Source organism: Desmodus rotundus, chromosome 3 (assembly GCF_022682495.2).
Source record: "Desmodus rotundus isolate HL8 chromosome 3, HLdesRot8A.1, whole genome shotgun sequence".
In the NCBI taxonomy this organism is placed as follows: domain Eukaryota; kingdom Metazoa; phylum Chordata; class Mammalia; order Chiroptera; family Phyllostomidae; genus Desmodus; species Desmodus rotundus.
Genome location: NC_071389.1, coordinates 175630504 through 175652105, shown reverse-complemented (window position 1 = coordinate 175652105; position 21602 = coordinate 175630504). Strand labels below are relative to the sequence as shown.

The 21602-nt window shown below is 34.3% G+C and overlaps 1 protein-coding gene across 3 annotated transcripts in view; it reads left to right on the top strand.

The window, feature by feature from the left end:
* The window catches only part of ATF7IP (activating transcription factor 7 interacting protein), a 111551-nt gene that overhangs the window by 8240 nt on the left and 81709 nt on the right, over positions 1 to 21602 (top strand). Inside the window, exon 1 of one of the 3 annotated variants that reach the window (XM_024575921.4) lies at positions 9438 to 9797. The exons of 1 other annotated variant lie outside the window; for it this stretch is intronic. In XM_024575921.4, the coding sequence (XP_024431689.2) occupies positions 9781 to 9797 (17 nt within the window). In that variant the 5' untranslated portion in view covers positions 9438 to 9780. Of the gene's footprint in view, positions 1 to 9437; positions 9798 to 15892; positions 17351 to 21602 lie in introns of those variants that run through there. One more of the 3 variants, XM_045184361.3, reaches the window with a different exon arrangement.

The following is a 21602-nucleotide window of genomic DNA, read 5'->3' as shown; positions in this document are numbered from 1 at the left end:
TCCTAAGCCTGTCGTCATTTTTCCAAGTTCTTGTTTCTTCATTCTTTTCTGGTTGGATGTTTCTTTCTTCCTTCTGGTCCACACCGTTGATTTGAGTCCCAGTTTCCTTCATATCACTATTGGTTCCCTGTACATTTTCCTTTGTTTCTCTTAGCATAGGATTCATTTTTTCATCTACTTTTTGAACAGATTCAACCAATTCTGTGAGCATCTTGATAACCAGTGTTTTGAACTGTGCATCCGATAGGTTGGCTATCTCTTCGTCGCTTAGTTGTATTTTTTCTGTAGCTTTGAAGTGTTCTATCATTTGGGCCTTTTTTTTTTTTTTGTCTTGGCAGGTCTGTTACTTTAAGAGGCGGAGCCTTAGGTGTTCACGGGGCGGGGTAACGCTGGTGCCTGCGCTGTGACGCTGTACGTGGGGGAGGGGCCAAGAGGGAGCAATGGCGCCGGCTCCACTCTCCTCCGGATTCCAATCCTTCACTCTGATACCCACAATCAAACTGGGCCCCTCTGGTGCTGGTTCCCGAGTGGGTGGGCTTGCGCATGCTCTAGGCCCCAGTGGGTCTCTCCAATGACCTCTCCTGTGAGGCTGGGAGTCTCTCCTGCTGCTGCCCCAACCCCCACAGGCGTTTTCAACCAGAGGTTTGAGGCTTTAGTTTCCCGAGCTGGAGCCCTGGGTTGCGCAGTCTGCTTCGCTCCCCGCCGTTCATCCGGTGTATCTATGTGTGAATGTGGGGCTGCGGGGTGCTACCCACTGCTCTGCCTGCCCCACTCTCCGCCACTCTGAGTCTGGCCCTCTTGGTTTATCTGTGAGCAAATGTGGGGCTGCAGGATCTGCTAGTGCTCGGACTGCCTGCGCTGTTCATCCCACAGTCCACCAGTCTCGGTTCCGCCACAGCCACGTGAGTCCTCTCCACCCTGGTGCCCGTCTCCGCCCTTCCTACCGGTCTGGATGAATGTTTATTTTTTATTTCCTTGGTGTCGGACCCCCTTGCTGTTCGATTCTCTGTCAGTTCTGGTTGTGCGAGGAGGCGCAGTGTGTCTACCTACGCCGCCATCTTGGTTCTGTGTTAGTCTCTTGAGTGTATTTTTTTTCATTATCTTCTGTTTTTTTCCTTTTCTATAACTATATGTGTATATATGTACAGATATAAAATGTACATTTTCAAGTTGTAAGATAATGATTTTTTAAGACCTTGTAATATACATAAGTAAAAAGATTGTGATCGTGAATTATTTGCATATAGGTAAAACTTACATGATTAAGTAATTAAAAATAGCTCTTTGTAGATGATAAATAAACCAATAGATATTTGTGTAAGGCACAGAAAGTAGGACTTTGTTGTGGGGAGATCAAGGAAATCTTAGTATGTTAGGAGAACTCAAAGTAGCTCCCCTAACATAAATCCTTGATTTTTGTAAGTAAGAGTCATTGCTCTTTGGTGCCTACTTTTTTAAGCCTAATAAAGGAACTGTATTTATTCTCAGCTGGAAGTTCTCTAATTTCTCTTTTTTACTTTGTATCTCTTTTAAAGGCATTTATTCCTTTCTACTTTTATGTTTATTGTTATTTGTATAGTACTTTATAAGCTTCCTGCAGTTAGGAATATCCTATTGATACATTTGACAAATGTCACATTTTAAAGACAAATTCCTTCTAATTAGGTTTGATTAAACCATGATGAGACCACATTGAAAGCTGTGAGATTGCTTTCCATAATGCCCACCTCAATATTCAGTAAATATTTGCTTATTAAAAGAATAGAACCCGTTTGTTTTAGGTGGAGGTGAAAAAAAGGGGAGTAAGGTATTCTAGCTCTTTTTATTTAACTCATGATTATCCACAGATGTCAGAACTTTTTGTTTTGTTTTGTTTTTGTTTCGTTTTTTTAATAATTGTGTAATTTGCTTAAGCACCCACTGGATAAATTGTTTTGTAAAGATGTTTCGTAAAGTATAATAATTAATTTATATACTTTTATCTGCTTGATTGTAGAGTCAGGAACCAAAGATAGATACGTACTTTGCTCATGAAAAATGGCAAATAGTAAAACAACTTGAAGAATAAGTTATTCAGTAAGAAATAGAAGAAAACAAGGAAGCACCTTTGCTTACCTATAAATAAGTTCTAAAACAACTCTGAAAGACATATGTATGCAAATTAATAAGGGTTCAATTAAAAAGATGGAATAATACAATTTTGTGTTTTAACTTTGTGTAATTCCTTCCCCTCACAAACTTATTGTAAGTAATTTAAAAGGTAGAAAATAAACAAATAAAATGAAGAAAAAAAAGAACAAGAGAAAAGACAAAGTATTTTCTTAACCAGTTAATAATATGTAGTGAGGTGGAAAGAACGGTAATTTTGTATTGGGACCTGGGCAGTTAGTGTTTCCCAGCAGTATTCCTTACATATAAAATGGTGATTCCACCTACCTGCTAGGATTATTATGAAAACTACAAAAGACTAGACATGTAAAATTCTTAGCATTTGTTTTTGACACATTTTTCTTATATGGCTTCAATGAATTGGTGAATCAGTCAGGCATGAGTATATGCTAGGAGGCAGCATAGTGCAGCTATAGGAAGCCCAGCAGTGCAAGATATATAGAAAATGACAGTGTTCTTGATTACTGGAGCTAAAATTTAAATGCATTTATGAAGTAATTTAGAGAAGTTGATTTGATAGTACTACTCACTAGTAGGGAAAAATACACATTTAGAAAAGTAGCTGATTTTCAAGGATTTGAGAGGGAGTCTAGCTTTAGGACTGATTCATTAAATTATAAAAGTATTGTTTTTTAAAAAAGCAGCAGCTGTTGAGTTTTGTTTGTTTTTTGTTTTCTCTTCCCACTTTTGACCAATGCTTCTCTTTTAGTAATTTATTATGGAAAATTGTCACACTAACTTAAAGTGTGGAAAGATAATGTAAATTGCTAAAAAATTAAATAAAAATACTGAATGTGTAAAAAAAAAAAAACCCAAGTATTAAGAATAAAAACTCTATAAGATTACTAAATTCACTAAGTTTACAGTAAGCCTCTTTATTCATGGTGAAAGAGCAGCCATATTTCACATTAATTATTTATCTTCAAGGTTTGTCAGATTTTTGAGACAACCATCATTGTGAAAGTTAGAGGTATTGTCATTTATTTTATTAAATCCACATAGGATTACTTCCCCAACCACCATGCCCTGCTTTTTTTTTACCCTTAATTTCAGGGTACAAAGTGCTGCTTCCTCCTTTACCTTTCAGCAGTGGAACTTGCTTACTCAATATGAGGCAAAACAAAGTGTCGATTTTTTCCATAACCTTTTCTGTGGCCAAGTGTCTGTCCTTTAGGGCACAGATTTGACCACATAAGTTTGTTTAATACTTTTCTTCTTATTTATTTTGATGTTTTATTTGACCATTTTCTTTATATTGGTGTCATGAGGTAATGATTAATGTTTTCTGGTTAACAGTACTATATCCATTTGATAGAGGTTTAAGAGTTAACATCTATCTAGATGTTTTGTAAAGTATAATAATTAACATATACTTTTATCTGCTTGATTGCAAAGTCAAGAACCAAGAGCCATATATTTCCTCAATGAGTTTTTACCAGCAGTACTTAAAACTGTAGGATATCATGGTTCCTGAGATTCCCACATTTGTGAGTGTTTCTTGTCAGGAAGTGATATTATTCCCATTAAATATCTGAGAATTCATAAGTTATGCAAGAGATACTAAATTGACTCCTGTGAAGATTGAGTAGGCATCATTCCTACATTTGAGATGTCCTTGTTTCTTGTTATTACTAATTATAGGAGATTTGTTTTTAAAGATCACATTTCTCTTGCCATGGTTACAAATTTATCCAATTTTATCCTTGTAGGAAGGAAAACACATTCTTATTGAAACTATGTGAACTGGTCATAAAACGAAAAGAGACTCAGTTATGATACTTTATACAATATTTAATCATTGTTCTAAGTTTTTTTTAGACAAGGCCAATATATTCAGTGATTTTATACAGGATTGTTCTTAAAATGTCCTGGTGGTTTATTAACGTAACCTATGTTAATTGAAAAATCTTATAAGATCTTTCATAGGATATCTTCTAGAATTCTGAGTGTATGAAATCAAGATATTATTTAAATTACTATTTATACAAAGTATATGAGATCTTTCCAGAAGGTATCCAGCCATGCAATATGAAAAATAGAGACATTTATTGAAGAAGATATATGAAACATTGTACATAGGAAAATGACACCTCAGTCCTCTTTAAAGTAGTCACCTTGGGACCTCACACAGTTCTCCCAATTGCCATCAGCCGCCCTACCGTATTTTCCTGAATCTCTTTGAGGGTCTGAAATCTCCTCCCTTTTAAAGGTGATTTTAGTTTTGGGAAAAGCCAGAAATTTCAGGGCACCAAATCTGGGATGTAGGGGATCTGAGTCACCTGGGTGATTTGATGTTTCATTAAAAGACTGCAGAGAGGTGATCCATGAGCGGGTCATGATGAAGCTTCCTATCACCAGTTGCCCATAGCTGCATTGACTAGTACAGTGAAGTTGTCATTGTTTACACATGGTGTTCCAGTCCACTCTCCTTAGTTGCCAGGTTACATCAATGTTGTGCAAACTGTTCTCATATTAACAATGGCTGGACTTTTTCCAGACAGACCTGGTATTTTAATTGAGGATTAAAGTAAGATTATAAAGAAAGTACTTCCCTATATTACCATTAAAGATAAAATATTAACCACAATTCAGTTCATTTAATCCTAGGTAATTCTTGTTTTACTGATTTAGGGTTAGATAATCTACTGGACACAAAATTGTCTGCACCTGACTAACAGAATCATGGAAATCTTGACCCATTCTCTTGATACAGTTTTGACAGATGTTGATTCATAAATGTAATGTCAATTTTATAGCCATAAGTCTTTTACATATAATAGTAGTGTAGATGATGTGGTACAGTCCTTTACTAAAGGTCCTTTGATGTTTATTTAAAGGAAACATTACTTAGTTATAGTGGCAGCAAGGATCTTGACTTCATTTTATTTCTTGAATCTCATTGCTCCAGCCTAGCCTAGTTGCTCTCTACATCTGGTATACCACTGTCATCCTTAGAATTTTATTCACCATTCTAGGGATTTCCTTTACTCTTACTCCTCTTCTGTGCAACCCCCTCCCCCCTTTTTTTTAATGTGTCATGTCTTTTTATTTACTACTTCTGTCTTTAGGGGAAGGGGACCATATTGTCTAGTAACTTTTTGAGGAAAAGTATATGGGAGGTATATTTTTTGATACTATGTGTGTTTGAAAATTATCCTATATTTTTATGCCTGATTGATAGTTTGGCTAGGTATAGAAATCTAGGTTAGAAATAACTTCTTTAGAACATTAAAGGTACTGTTTCATTATTTTCTTGCTTCTCTTACTACTGAGAAATATGAAGCCATTCTTTCTTCTGACATCCTCAGTAGAAGCTTGTAGAATCTGTTATTAGTCTCCAGTACTCTGAAAGTTTATCATTGACTGGCATTCATCAGGTCCTTTCAGTTTGGTAGTTCTTGTCTGAAAATTCTTCTTAAATGATTTCATTGGTGATATATTTCTTCTGCCATTCTGTCATGCCAATGCAAGTTTTTGGTTGGGTCCTCCACTTTTCTTCTATCTTTTCTCATTTACGACTTTCTCTTTTTGGTCAGTTAGATTTCTTCAGTTTTATCCTTAAGTTCTTCTATTGAGTTTTTCATTTTTTTCTATTATGTTCTTAATTTATGTTTTTTAATTCCTTGCCCATAGTTTTCTATTCTTGACGTATGAATGCTACATCTTTTCTTATTTGTTGATATTACTGTTTTTTGAAGTTTTCCTGCGTAGTCTACTGCTTTGTGTTTTTAAATTAAATTTAATTTATTTTTATTCATTTTTTTAGTCTTTGTCTTTCATATTAGACTTTTTTTCTTAGTTGTCTTTTTCTTCTTTGACTATAAAACATGTTGTGGAAGATTAAAACATGATTAGAATATTTAAATAGAATATTTAAACTTGTCAATTTTGAACTTCACTATAGGCTGATCTTGTTGCGCTGTTTTTTTGGAGAGCTCCTAGGATCTTAAGGTTTGTATCTTAGATTTATTAGATACAACCAAAGAATAGTCTTTAATGTTCATACATAGAGACTTAAGGTATGATTGCCAGCATTCTGGGAGATTAATGGAGCAAGAGGATTAGGGGTCTCTCCATGCAGCAGACAATCCTCTCTTGTTGGTGTATGTTGCCTTCATTTTTAACTGTAGATGTTGTTTTCAGACTTTTGCCAGAATTGGGAAGAACGTGTATTCAGTGGAAGGTGATAAGGGCATTTAGGGTGTCTTACTGCTACACCAAAACAGCTTTCACTAATACTCCCTTTTTTAGTCACACAATCCTACTATTTGCTCCCTTCACCCCAGTTTCCAAAGGTACCTAGTTCATCTAGTTCCTATATTTTTTGAAGTTGCTCCCATGTGAATCAAATGGGTTCATTTTAACTTGTCCCCAGTGCAGCTTGGAATATGGTGTTGTAGGAACTGCTAAGTTAGTTATCAATGGTTCTGCTTCTCTCCCAGCTTCCAAAATCTTTCTAGCTATTGTCTCTTTTATTTTTCTCCCTGTTCTTGAGGACTTATGCTTCAAATAGATATCTTTACTGTAATTTTAATGGGATTTGAGGGAGTGAGAGTAGGTGTTTTTCATTTTACCATCTTCATATCCCTCTAACATTCTTTTTCTCCTTTAATATGTATATAATATTGATAATAACTTGCATAATTAAAGTAGTTAATTAAATAAATGAAAAGTGTATTAACTTCCTACCCAACACAACCTTTTATTATGAGACCTTTTATTTATGAGACCTTTTATTTAGGGTCTATGGAATTTTCAACATATGGAAATTTTTCTAATAGTGTGATATATGATATATAAAAAAGTATAGTAATTGATTATAAAAAAATAGTATAGTAATCTTCTCTTCTTTTTCATTGCTATTTGTGTGACCCTGGGCATATGATTATATTTTCTGATCATAAAAATTTGAGGTTATAGGGCTGTTATTTTACATGGTCATTATAAGAGTCATCAAATGAAAAAAATATGTGAAAAGTGCTAGTTTTATTTAGAAAGAGCTAAAGCATTGGGTAATCATAGAAATGTTTAACTAACATTGGAAATACCTTCCAAATATGTTTGCTTTTACAAATAAACAATGGCTGGGTTTATTATGACTCACCCTATCTAAAACAAATTTCTTATAACCTATAATATTATATAGTTGAGCCATATAGTTTTTAATAATATTAAAAATTTAATGGTAAATATACTTACATTCCATAATAGTCTAGAGTTCAACTCTTCTAACCACATATTAGCTTCTATGTAATAACTATAAAAACACTAAATACCAAAAAATGTTCTACAAAACACTTTTTTCCATCTTGGGTTTTGAAGTCCAGAAGTTTTTAGGCCAAGACTAAAAAGTTAGTTAACTTAATCAGTTGACTTCTTCCTAGAATATGAGTTGAGATCTTAAAAGTGAAGGTTCTAAGAGATGTAGAATTTTCTGAGATTTTTGTGGTAGAAATGAACATACTGGGAATGTTTCAATGCACCATCTATCGGGCAAATAAATACTGTGTTCCATGCTAATAAAGTGAATGGGAAATGATGTGATTTCTGTCCTTTAGAAACTCATATATAAAGATATAGGTAATGAAATATGGTAAGTATAATGGTATTATATGCAATATTTTAAGATCCAAAACCCTTTACACCTGGTTTGGGGGATGGCATAATGAGAAAGGAGAGTAAGGAAAGGATTATCAGTGATAACTTAGGTTGGATAATGATTAGAATATTTGAGGGTGTATTACATAATTTAAATCTTTGTGGAACAGACTTCCAAAAGAATCTGCTTCCTGAATATCAGAAGCTGTTCATCAGGCAGGTCTAAATGTTTTGGCTGTTTCTTTCCCCATTAACCCTAGGCACATTCCAGTGCTATAGTAATGTTTGTTCTGTTTGAATCTTTCCCAGTTTACCAGCCTCTAGCTTTTTAATGAATAGATTTGAGCCATTTCAGGGAGTCGCTTATATTTTTGAAGAATTAATGTGGTTTGGCTCTGGCAGGGTATAGCTCAGTTGGTTAGAGCGTAGTCCCCATACACCAAGGTTGGGGATTAGATGCCCAGTCAGGGCACCTACAAGAATCAACCAATGAATGCATCAGGAAGTGGAACAACAAGTCAATGTTTCTCTCTATTAAAAAAAGAAAACAGTTAATATGGCTTGAATCATGTTTTTTTTTTTCCTGATAAAGTACTTGAAGCAGTTTTTACATATATTATCCGTTTGCCTCCTCAAAAATAAATACAGGCATTTTAAAAGCTGAGTTTTTATTTTTTTAAAACTTTTATTATGGAAAATGTCAAATGTAAAAACAAGTAGAATGAAATAACGAACTTCATGTACCCATCACTCAGGTTGAACAGTCATCAATTTATCAGGCCAGTCTCCTTTTAGCTATACCCCTAACCCTTCTTTCCACCTTCTTACAAATTTTAATAAATACCTACATCAAGTGGTCAATAGAGACAGGATAGCACAAGGCGGCTAAATTTAGGGAGGTGTAAACCAAGGAAGACAGAAGGAAAAGGTGGATTTCCTAGCTGTTTTGAACTATCAAGCAAACAGGTTCTTTCTCTACTTTTGTCCTTCACTTTTTTTTGATGGGTTGGTATCACTCTCAAATTTGTCTTGTTAATATACCCACTTTCAGACTGAATTTTACCCTTTTGTTCTCCCTAATTGTTTTTTTCCTCAAATATGTCTACATTCTTTATTTTTATTTGCCTTGCACTTATATTAAAATGTTGGGAGGTCTGTGGCAGGGCATGAAATTTAATTTGCCCTAGGACCAAACACTTACCTGGAGATGTCTTTTTGATCATCTGGATCGCAGAAGAGAAATTGTTTTTATCTGTATGGCAGAATCAGCTTCGTTGCGATCATAGCTCTGGTGACTCTAGTCCCTCCCTAGAAGTTATTTAAAATTGTCAAGATTCAAATATTTGATTGCCAGCTTTAACCATTTTGCTAGATTTGAGCACTTTGTGGCTTAGATTCTGGGGGAAATCTTTATTTGGTCTTCTAAAAATGGAAACTGACTATCAAGATTTAAATAACATATTTTTCCAGAAATTATAAAAATTGGCATTCTTTTTGTGATAAAGTACTATAAAGGATTTAAAGAGAGGCCCTTGAGCAGAGTTTGACTTTTTTTTTTCTGGACTGAAATGGAGGCTTGCTTTCAAGCGAATTCCCTGATGTTTGCTGTGTGTGATTTGGCTCCATCTCTGTAACTACTAATAAATGGCATGGACTTCCAGCTGCCTGGGATCTGGATGTGCCTAAAGTCTGTATTGGAAGTCCGGATTCACAGGCATTATGTTACAAAACTGGCTTGCTGCCTTTTCTGTTTTTTGTGTCCTGAGTGCTGCATTGTTTGTTGCAGTAAATGCATTAGCTGTTGTCGGCGTTCAGTTTCTTGCAGGCTGACAAAGTGGGAGGGGCTTTGTTTGGTACATAACTGAGTTTTCACTCTGAGTTCTTGAGTGCACATTGCAGCCATCTTAATTACACTTTAGTGCAACTGAGACAGTGCAGCTGTCTCAAAATGGCTGCTACCCCAGCCTTTGTAGCTGCTTAGCCAGGAACTGTGCCAGTGTGGAGAACTGTCACATGTATCACAAGCAGAGGTAAGAACCAATTACTCTCTATTTTTGAAGATTTTAATTAAAAAACATTTGAATTTTACTGTGTTTATACAGGAAGGTGAACTAGAGCTTGCTTGCTAGGAAGTTGAAATGTTTGCTTATGGAACCTTTAAGCCTCTATTATGGAAACAGTGCATAGGATGGTGAGGTCAAAGGTTAAATTCCTGTAATTTCTCACCATTTTATGTTCTGTCATTGCCAGAACATTAGGGCACTCAGTATTGTTTTTCTGGCTTTCATTAACTTAATATTCCTTTTGTGTTGGATATTTTAGTTTGTTTGATATTTATTTACAGCAATTAATAACAATATATTAATCTGAGTAGATTTTTAAAAAGTCATAATTAAATCCTTGTTTTGTATGAAGAATGCGATATTTCTTGTGTGTGTGTACGTGTGTATTAGAGGTATTGTTTGGTAGCTTTCTGGGAAGAATGTTGATTCTCTGAATATAAATCATAGTTACAGAAAGAACTTTTCTTTTTTTACAGTGTTAGACTTTTTTGTACTTTGGGTTCCAATTCTTATTATGCTGCCCCCTCCCGGCCATCCAATTCTTTAACATTTTTAATACTGCCAACTTTGTATCTTAATTACTTTTTGTGTAAATTGGCATTCAAATGCAGATTTTGAATTTAGAAATATATTTACATCTTCTAGATATGGATATCCTTTTTCTTTACAGCTAATGTATCCTAATGCAGCAAAACTGAAGTAAATACTGTTGTTTTACTTAATTAACTGATTAATTGTTGATGTTCATTTTAGTATTAGTTTAAACCTGTGGTATATTTAAAAGTAATACAACTCAACGGTTTTATAAGTTCAGTTCCAGAATTTTCAAAAAATAATACTATTCTGAAGTAGAAACATTTATTGAGATATTGTAAGTGCACAGTGACCCAGAAAGGTAGGAGAATGAAATTCATATTCACGTAACGTTTCAGATAGCAGAAAAGTTATATTATTAGCACTATGTTTAAATCATAGTACATTAAGACATTTTTTCTAAATGATACAGTATATTTATCCAGCTTAGTCAGTATAGTATTATGAATATATCCCTGACTAATGTGACATAGAACAGTAAGTTTTGAACTTTCTAAATACAGCAGCTTTAAAAAAAACTGCAACTTTTGCACATTACATTCTTATGAAAGTTCCCACTATATAAAAAGGATACATGTTATTTTTGTGTACTTATTTTATAATGTAAATTTGTAACACTTATTACAAGATTGTTAATAAAATAAGAACATAAAAGTTTGAAGCCAGATAACATGACAATTATGATCTTATATTAGTGTCAGGATCTAGGTTGCTGGCGCTAAGGGACTGGAATTTGGTTTTGAAAGTATTTCTAGACCATATATTATTCATCATCTGTTTTGATTTTCATGAAGGTAGAGTATTATACCTATATTTACACAATTTAACAGTTTAAAATTTTTGCCTTACCACAGAATTGTTTTTAAACTAATTCTTAGTTTTTCTTTTTGCTATATTGTTTTTTCTAACTAGTCAGTGTTTGGTGGCCTAACATGTTTGGGATCGCTTGCTCAGTTTCATCAACATTTTAGCAAGTTTATTTCACTTTCATTAACTAATTACTTTGTGAAGTTGTTGGGATTCTTCGATGTAATATGGTAGATTCTCATAATCTGAACATTACTTTATATAAACTTCCTAATAGAGAAAAAGAAGAAGAAATTCAGTATGTGTGAGAGATTCTAGCCATCATACCTTTCAGTAAGGTTGTGCCCTGGAGTGAGTATGACATAAGAAAGTGGATGTGCTGTGACCTTAATCACCCTTTATTTTCATGCCTCTCATAGTATGAACAATTCATTGTATTTCAAAAATTTCAATAGTACAAGCTATGTAGTTGGTTTTATATTCTTTATTGCCAGAGAAAAACTGACTAGGTTGAAATTACTGATCAATTTGTAATCTTCAGAGTATGATCTCTGGGAAATTTTAATGATCCACTCTTTTTGCCTTCTATTGTGAACTACAAAATTTACCTCCATCCTCTGCAAGATGACTCCACTGATTATTACTTGCACATGGGGAAACACCAACACTCTGTGGTTACTCAGGATGTTATTGTTAATTCTTTCTGTGCCATTTGCATTTTTGTAACTATGAGCATAAAACTTGACCCCACTGGAATTATTACTTTTGGGATTGGTGACAGATTCAAATTTTCTATACTGACTTCCAGGTTATTTATTGTGTTGACTAACTGAGGGCATAATAAATGTGGGAGCTGGATATTTGAGGTTTTGTTACTATTTTCACTTTTTGTCCTCCCCATTTGTTTACCCTTTTTCATAAGCCATTTCATTAACATAGTCCTGGAAGGAAAATGACGTAGTAGAAAGAAAATTAACAAAGAGTTCATACATAAATGTAAATTCTATTTTTGCTACCTTTTTTTTATATTGGCTAATGTATTCCACTTTCTGACTCTTGTTTCCTCATGTGTAAAGTAGGGAGAAATTCCTATCCTTTTGGCAGGGATATGCTGAGGATCAGTTTATATAATACTTGTGAGTAGTATCATGAAATACTCCACAAATATCTGGCTTGCTAGTTTTCCAGTAGTACTTGAATACTTTGCAGTTGATTTACTTCTCACATGTCATATATTTTATCAAATGTGATTGGATCAGAGATTTCTTATATAACATGCTCAGCAGCCAGAATGCTAATAACTACATAAGTATATCGACTTAGTAACATGATATATTCACTACTGGATCCTTTGATTCTGTAAAATTTTTGACTTTTTTTTTAGAGAGAGGAAGGTAGGGAGAGAGAGAGGAAGGTGGGGAGAGAGAGAGAGGAAAAAAATGACTTGTTCCACTTATTCATGCATTCATAAGTTACTTTTTATATATGCTCTGACTGGGGATCTAACCCGCAACTTTGGCATAGCTAGATGATGATACTCTAACCAACTGAGCTGCCCTGCCAGGGCCCTACTCTTTTAAATAATGTAGCCAATATAGAATGTTTGCCTTACACAGAGGAGTAGGAATGTTTCACTTCTAGTCAGGCTGAGTTCACGAAATACACAGTGACAGAAATGTTTCTGTAAAAGACTTGAATTCAGGGCCTAGAGTTTTCTGTTTCATTATGCAAGAGATCTTAACATTGTAGTTCTTTCAGTGGCCACAAATTGGGAGCCAACAGGCTTATTTTATCCTTTATCACTGCCTTACTTCTCTAGTTGTTAACAATTAAAGCTGTCAGGTTTTACACAAAAATGTGAATGTTTCCTTTCTTGAAAGATGATGATTAGGCAATGCTAGGAGTGTGTTTTTTGCTTGAGAGAAATAATTTACAGTTGAGGAGCTACTGTCTCCTTCAGATAGGGCCTAGTCCTCACATCTATTCCTCTTCTTTAATTCACATTACCTGCTGGGCCCTGTATGCTGTTTATTTTTAAATCCCTATCCTACTAATTTGACAGGTTGTTGGCAGCCTTTATCATCTAAAATACGGCTTCTAACCCAGAAGAAAGTAAACATAAGTAAAATTTAGCCTATTTCACTTGGTAAGAAAGGTAACAAATATAAAGTCAGTTTACTCTTTGGATGGTATCTCACATTTGCTAACCTTTTAGCCTTGTCCTGGTTTTTATAGTGGAGTACTGTGTTGCCTGAAGGACATACAGTGACATCAGCTACAACAGGTTAAAGAAATACTAATTAGAAACATATAAGTACTTTGAAGGTCTTTTAATGTAATGTTATCTTTTTAAGAAATATTACTGTGTTAAAGACATCACTGTTTATCAACTTTGTGTTCTTGATGAGAATAAGAAAAAGTCAAATTATATTCATGATATGCAATTTACCACATGGGTAAATGAAATACATATTTATAAAATATTTTTGCCTAAATTGGTTTTTAGACCTACAAGATTTTAGAACTTAAAATGAGTAAGTGCCCAATTGAAAGTTTTCTTAACTGCACTAGATTATTTCAGAGGCTGTTATAAACTTACTTTTGTTAAAATTTTGCTTCTATTTACATAGCATTCACTGTCTGAACTATATGAAGACTAGTTTAATGATCCATGAAACATGGTAGTTTATAATCATGATCTGATGTGAATTTGAATTCTACATTTTCTAGAGTGAAAGCCAGCTTCTAAGCATTCTCGTGTCATGCCATGACAGTGGTAATTCAAGGAGTGTGCTGAAAGAATGTTATTCTTTTGGAAAATGGTATTCAAATTAGAGAGAAAACTTTAGTGAAGATTGAAAAAGCTGATAACTTGTACAGCTAACATTTACTTCCCTGCTTCCCTATTCCTCACACTGCCAAAAGAGAAAGTGATTTGGGAGAAAGCTTAAAGTCTATTCAAATAAGAGATTTAAAAAAATTGTTCAGGTTAACTTTCACAAAGTGTTCTCTACTAGTAATTTGTAATAGTCTGTTATTAGTCATTAATTGAGTGAATATGGAAATGATGAAGACAGTGCTCATTGACTCAGTGAATCTTTGTTTAATGAAAGAGGGAGTTGAACACTAGAGAGAAGTCTGAGGAGTTGCTTCTGCATTTGCCCGAGGACTTCTGCCTTCCCTGGTGTGATGAAGTAAACAAGGCACAACTGCCCAGCAGAGCCATCTGACCTAGTGCTTTCCTTTGCAGACATACAAGTATCATGGCATGCAAGTGGGAAAGTATTAGCATAGAAGTCAGTAAACAATTATTTTTAGTTCTGGATAAATTATTTAAGCTCTTAATGCCATTCCTTGACCATTAAATGAGAGAGGTGTTTGGACTAGATAAGGCGTCAGCAAAGAACATAAACTTTGGTGTTGGAGTCCAGGTGAATTCATGTTCACCCACCCACTAGTTAAAAGTTTATATGAGAAATGTATATATAGTGCTCAAAATATACTGCCTGTTTACATTAAGTGCTCAATAAGGCTAGTTACTTATTTTCAAAACCTAAGTTTTTGTATCTTTAAATAGGAATAAAGTCTACTTTACAGAGTTGCTGTTGGGATTTAAATGAGCAGAACAAATATAAAGCACCTAGTGCAGAGTGTAGTACAAATTAAGGTGAGAGTAAATATTGGTTGCTTTTCCCTCACAAGGTTGTCACCACCACAATTTTTTTTCTTTTTCTGTCTCTCCCCTCTCCCCAGATCATTAGGGAATTGGGAGAGAGATGCTCTACTGGGTATTTTAGACAAAGATCTTTAGGGAGAGGAGGTCATTAGGGTCCTGGCTGATTTACAGTAAAATGCCAGAGAGCAAGGTGTTTAAATCTCAAAGTGAAGAATTCAAAGAGCCGGAAGGGGACAAAACAAGAAGTCTTATTTGTGCTAAGGTAGCATGATAGAGTGTAAACAAAAGTGGACTGTGAATTGATCAATTGATTCAACAAATTTAACAAATATTTATTATGCACCTATTATTGGCCAGGCACTATGTTCATGGTTGGAATACAAGATCTCTGCCCTCAATGAATTTACACTGGGCCAGGGGACATGTGAAGACATTAGGTATAAGAAGGTAGTAAAATGCTGAGGGATTGAGAATGCTGGGGGTAGGGTGGAATAGGCAGCCACTAGCCAGATGAACACTAGCATGTTTGTCCTTGTTCTTTCCTAACAAGATAAAATAGTTATTTGAGGAAATCTGTTACTGCTTATCAAAGATAACCCAAGTAACACTTAGGATTATCCATTTATTAGAAGTCTACCAGTTCCTGTTGATATATAACTTTACCATTCCCCTAATTTAGAGCCTGTTTCATTCTTTTCTTTATTGTATAATAAGGATAATTTAAAGATTATGCTTGAAAATACTAAAAAAGGTACATATTTTGGGTAACCCGTAGTTAGTGTATTAAGTACTTTTTATTATCATTTTAGATGTGGCTCTAAACTAATGACTGGATTATTATTTGGAAATGAAATTTAATGTATTTATACTCAATAAAATAAGTGGAAAAATAGAAGTGGAGTTACAGAATTATTTACTAGTAGGCCATAAAGTAATCTTAAAAGGATTTTAAAAGACTTTATAGGTAATGACTCAACTCTTGCCCCAGTCACATGTGGCCAATTAAAAACAATACACATGGCGGTGAGAGGGGGTGCGTATAGAGGATGTAAATGGTGATGGACTGAGACTTGACTTGGGGTGGTAGACACAAAATGCAGTGTATACTTCTTCATGTGTTATAGAATTGTGCTCCTGAAACCTGTATTTTATTAACCAGTGTCACCTCAATAAATTCTATAAAAAGGAAAAAAAACAATACACAAAATTCAACATGCCTGAGTTTGATGTTGAGCACATGCTTTAGTAATATTAATAGTGGCAAATATGAATTATTTAACCTTTGTAATAGTGATACCTGAAGATGCAGTGTCTTTTTATGTGGTGAAACATAAAGTACTATGGTTCTAAAAGCAAATCTATTTAATGATCATTAACTGATTAGTTAGAATTTGAAAGTTAGCTGCATAGTAAAGTGAGGATAGCTTTTAGGTAATGTAAATTATAATTTATATTTTTAATGATTGTTTAAAATAGCAGTCTTTGGATTTATGTAATCATATTGCTCCATCTCGCAAATAAATTAAGGGTTTTGAATATTTCTGGGGGTTAAGCATTTTTGGTGTGCTGGGGGTAGAATTTCAAGTTACATAAGAATTATAAATTGGTGTCCTTTTATTACCTGGATTTGAATCATATTACTAAAAAGATAACTAGATACATTCTAGAGCCAGTCAGTGCCTGTGGGGAACGTATGGGGGAGGGTTTACTCAGCAGTATTCTCCTTTAGTTTGGTCATGAAATGAGGTCTGCTTTATGTAAATCAGTCTTACTGGCGCCAGCTAGCTGTAACTGCAGTCTGCCTGTGCTAGGGCAGCCAGTAATATGTGTCATGGACTTTCTGTTTGGAGTGTATAAGAATTCAGCCTTTTGGACTGAAAGAACGGAGTGGATACATTAGAATAGGAATACTGAGACCTCCACAGTTGACATGTGAATATGTGGAATAGTGAGAGGCTATACTAAGCCTTTTAAGCTTTAGTTCTGCTTTTATAGATTTATGCCTATTGATACTATTGGGTAATATGTGGGAGGTACTTCACTGCACACAGTTGCTGCAGACCTAATAGTTGGCAGCATAGAAAGCAGTACAAAAGAATTCTGATTCTAGACATCTTCACTTGCAACAGTCCTTTGGAAAAATGTACTTTGTGTGTTCTGTGAGCTTCATTGACATATTGTCTGATGTTTTTTTGGCATTTGTGGTTAAGGGGATGTTTGCTGCACAAACTATACAACAGATGTGAACCACTGTTTGAAAGGAATTTTAATATGTGGCCAATCTACTGTATGCCTGTTTCTCTTATGAATATGAACCAAACAAGGAATTTAGGTTCCAGAAGGCTGATCTAGAAGTCTGCATTATTTTAATGTATACAAATGAACTAAGTAGCAGTGGTTTACAGAAGAGGAAATTCTTTTCACAATATCAAGCTGCCCACAGGTAAGAGATTCAGGTCCTTTTTCTGTAATCTTCTCCCCTCTCTCCCTCTCTCAGGCCTTATATATCTCTCACCACTGGGAAGTTTTTCTGTTCTAGTTTTAGTAATACTAGGATTGGTAGACTGTTTAATGTTAATTTTTAGGAGATTTTGAATGCCATATTTGAATTTGGTCTTTACAAAATTATTTTCATCTTCTAATTTTCTTCAGATTTGAAGTAAACTAACAGTGAACTTCATATGAATATTATTCATGCATACAGTATTTTATATTACATAGAAATCAGTTTTAGATCTCTTTTCATTATAGTCCTGTTATTGTGTTCTCAGTTGTAGTGACACCAACTGGTACATACAGAGAGGTGACATTTTGTGACCTTAAACTATAAAGTTTTAATGTAAATGTACCACTTTGAATTCATCATCAAAATCAGAGTGCTTATGTTTTCACAAGTGGCTCATTGACATTCATTAGATGGTCCAGTTTCCCAATACCACCCTTATTTCCATGCCCACATATTTAAATTTACCACCATTTTAACTGAATTTAACTAAAGTGAATATGCTAGTTAAAAATTCAATTGAATATAATATTTTGTTTCTTAAGTTATGTGAAGGGTGCACAGACATTTTTGTTATATCATTCTTTTTTGTGTGTGCATGAAAAGTAGCATACAAAAACTCATTGAAATAAAAATGAAGAACTATATAAAGAATATATAATCACTACTATAAAGGTATGACAATTTTTGTTGATAAAGAAATGCAAGTATGTTGTGTATCAATGCCAGCATGGCCAATGATAAAATTTGCTACTGATTGATATAATAATTTTGGAGCTGTGAGTGTGGGAAGGTGAGTAGGATGAAGTGAAGAGTGGTAATGAGGTTAGCTTAGAGAAGTGGAGGAGGAAAGGAATTAATTACATTAGGCAGTTCTCCGCTCTTTGTCCCCCTCTATATCGAAGTTAAGCAGCAGGCTCTTTTTGCAACCTAAAAGTGTTAGTTTTAGGTGGGACTTCCAGTTCTCTTGATTCTGAAAGGCAATTGGTCATTTATTATTACATGGTTGGGTAATTAAAAACTAGAGGCTAGCTGTGAAGAAGCCACACTTGTGCTTCAGGGGCACAAACTGTATTCTGTTGCCTTTTGACAGTGTAGCTTAGACTTTTTAGAACTAATATTTTAATATATGTTCCTTTAAACTATAAAAGTTTATGTGTTTGTGTGTTTTCTCAGTAAATAATTTCATTAGGATTGGAGAAATGGTGATAGAAAGATAACAATTTTGATTAATGTGCTTGAGGTTGGATGGGGAGAAGGTCATACTTGATGTGGAGAACAGAAATATAAAAACAGTTGGGAAATGTTTTCAGACTTCTCTTGAGTCATTGTTTGGGAGCATGTTGGGTTGGGAAGATAGTTGAGATGGAGCGTTTGGTTTTTATATATAGGTGAAAAGGCAAGGAGTTGTTAGACCAAAACAGAGGAATTTATCGACTGCTTTTGGAATTGGGAGTCATAGAAGAGAAAGGTGAGGGAAAATAAGACAATGGAGTGTTATGTATATAGACAAATACTCCTAAAAAAAAGCATGTAAGACAATGATGAAAGTTGTGAGCATAAAGATGTATAATCTTTGAGACTTTTGAAGTTGAGTGTGAATGATCCAAAAATCTGGGGGGTAAAATCTGAGTTTTTAGTTTTTGTGTTTCTCTTAGGCAACAAAATGTATTTAGTAGGCATTGTAGAATCACAAAGTCTTCTTGTGAAATGGACCTACATGATCACACTTTACACTGGAATGAACATTTTTGGTATTCCTGACAGGTATAATTATCTAGTTTCTGCTTCAGCGTTCCTAATGACAGAAGAGAGCATCTCACATTTCATAAGACAGTTACTTCTTTTTGTTGGACATCTGAACAAATTAACATTTGTTGATTTTTGAGACAAAGTTGGCCTTTCATTGTTTTTGTTTCTGCCCCTCGCCCACCTACGTCTGTTTCTTTTTCTTTGTATCTGTGTCGCTTTTATATGAATATCACAGATCTGAACTACTTAAAGAAAGCCATAAAAATCTCCTTGTGTTTTCTAGGTTATAGCTATCCTCCATTTTCCTAAAAGTCCCTGTCTAGCCCTGGCTGCTGTGGCTCAGTTGGAGCATCATCCCTTAGACCTAAAGGTCATGCATTCAATTCTCTGTCCGGGCACATACCCAGGTTGTGGGTTCAATCCCTGGTCAGGTGCATAGGAGAAGGCAACCAATAAGATGTTTCTCTTTAAAAACAATGAAAAAATGTCCTTGAGTGAGGATAAAATAAATATGTAAATAAAAGTTTCTATTTATCTATGATACTGAGAACTAAATGAATGTAATACTAGAACATGGCCCCCTTCTCTTTGACTATATACTTCTGTTTTGCAGTTTAACTTTGCATTGACATTTGTGGCAGCCACCTAGCACTGGTGAATATTACTGCTTTAAAATTCCTCAGTCTTTTTTCACATACTTATATACTTGAATATTTGAACCAAGTATATTAACATTTACGGTTATATCTCCATAATTTCTAATATTGTTTATTGTACTTTCTTTAGATTCTCTTTGCTATATTTACCCCTTTTTAATAGTCTTTTTGAAAACTGGCTTTTGGTTTCAATGATTGCTTGCCGTTTGAGTTTTCCCTCATAATTTTCTGTTTTTATTGTAATTCCTTGCTTTGGGTTTATAGCTTTGCTCCTTTACTTGTTTATGACTTTGTGTGTTTTTTTAAAATTAATATATATATTTAAGGCTGTCAGTTTTCTTTTGAGTATCATTTTAGTTTAATCCCCAAGGTTGTATTCCATTAATACCTTGTTATTTCACCATTTATTTTGTCCTTATTCCAAAAGATTTTTTAAAAACTTATAACAAGATAGTTATCCTCTCATTTTATTGTTATGCTCTCATTTTTAATTGTTATTCTATTATAGTTGTCCTAATTTTTCCCTCTTGCCCTCCTCTGCCCAGCTCACCTACCTCTCCCACAGTCAATCCCCACATAGTTCATTTTATTGTTTATCGAAACTTATTATGTTATGGACAGATAATGTGGCCTTGTGTGATTTTTTTTTTGTCTTTGATGTATTAATTCCTTGTAAACACGTGCATGATTGGTATTAATGTATATTGGATGTATTCATAAAAAATGCATAATCTTTGTTGTTGGATATACAATTCTATTTTTTTAGCATGCTATTTGAGAAATGCATTCTTTATATTACCTTTGTTTTCTTCGTCTGTAGGTTTTAGAAGGAGGTGTGTTTAACTCTAATTATGGATTTGCTAGTTTTCTTCCTGAAAATTTTAAGCCTGTTTTTGCTTTATGTAAGTTGAAGTGACATTATTTAGGTACATCAAAGATATATGTTTCTAGTGGGTTGTACCAGGAAATACTTTTTTTATTTTTGCCCCATGTTCTGCAACTCCTAAATCTCTTAATTTGCATTTTGTCATTATCTGGGATTTTAATTTCAGAATATTGATTTTAAAGATGATGGATCCTTAATTATTTTAGCCTGCCCATGAGTTTTACTTGATTTTGGAGCATTGCTCTTTCCCTCATGTGAGTTTCTTTTTAGGGTCTTTGATGTCTTTTATCTGTATTATATCTATAAAATTATATTAGCAATGGTCTCTTTCCTTAGTCTTTGCTGAGAACAATGTCTTTATTTCTCTATTCTTATTTTTTAAAAGATTTTATTTATTTATTTTTAGAGAGATGGGAAGGGGGGGAGAAAGAGGGAGAGAAACATCAACATGTGGTTGCCTTTTATGTGCTCCCTACTGGGGACCTGGCCCGCAACCCAGGCACGTGCCCTGACTGGGAATCGAACCAGCAACCCTTTGGTTCGCAGCCCGTGCTCAATCTACTGAGCTACTCTCTATTCTTATTGATCACTATTTTTTCTGACAATAGATTTCTAGGCAAAAAATAACTTTTCCTCTAAACTTTGGGGATAATTTATTTTAGCATTCAGTATTGCTGAAGACAAGTCTGATGTCAGTTTAATTCTTATTTCTTTGTAGTTAAATGATTTTTTTACTTTAAGTTACTGGCATGTAAATTTCCTCATTTTCTGAAGTCTTACCACATTATGTGTAGGTGTTAAAAATAGTTTTGCTTGCTTTAATTTAGCCTGTTTTGGTAATCAAGTATTCTCTATGAAAAGTGTGTGTGTGTATACATATGCACATGTACACACACTT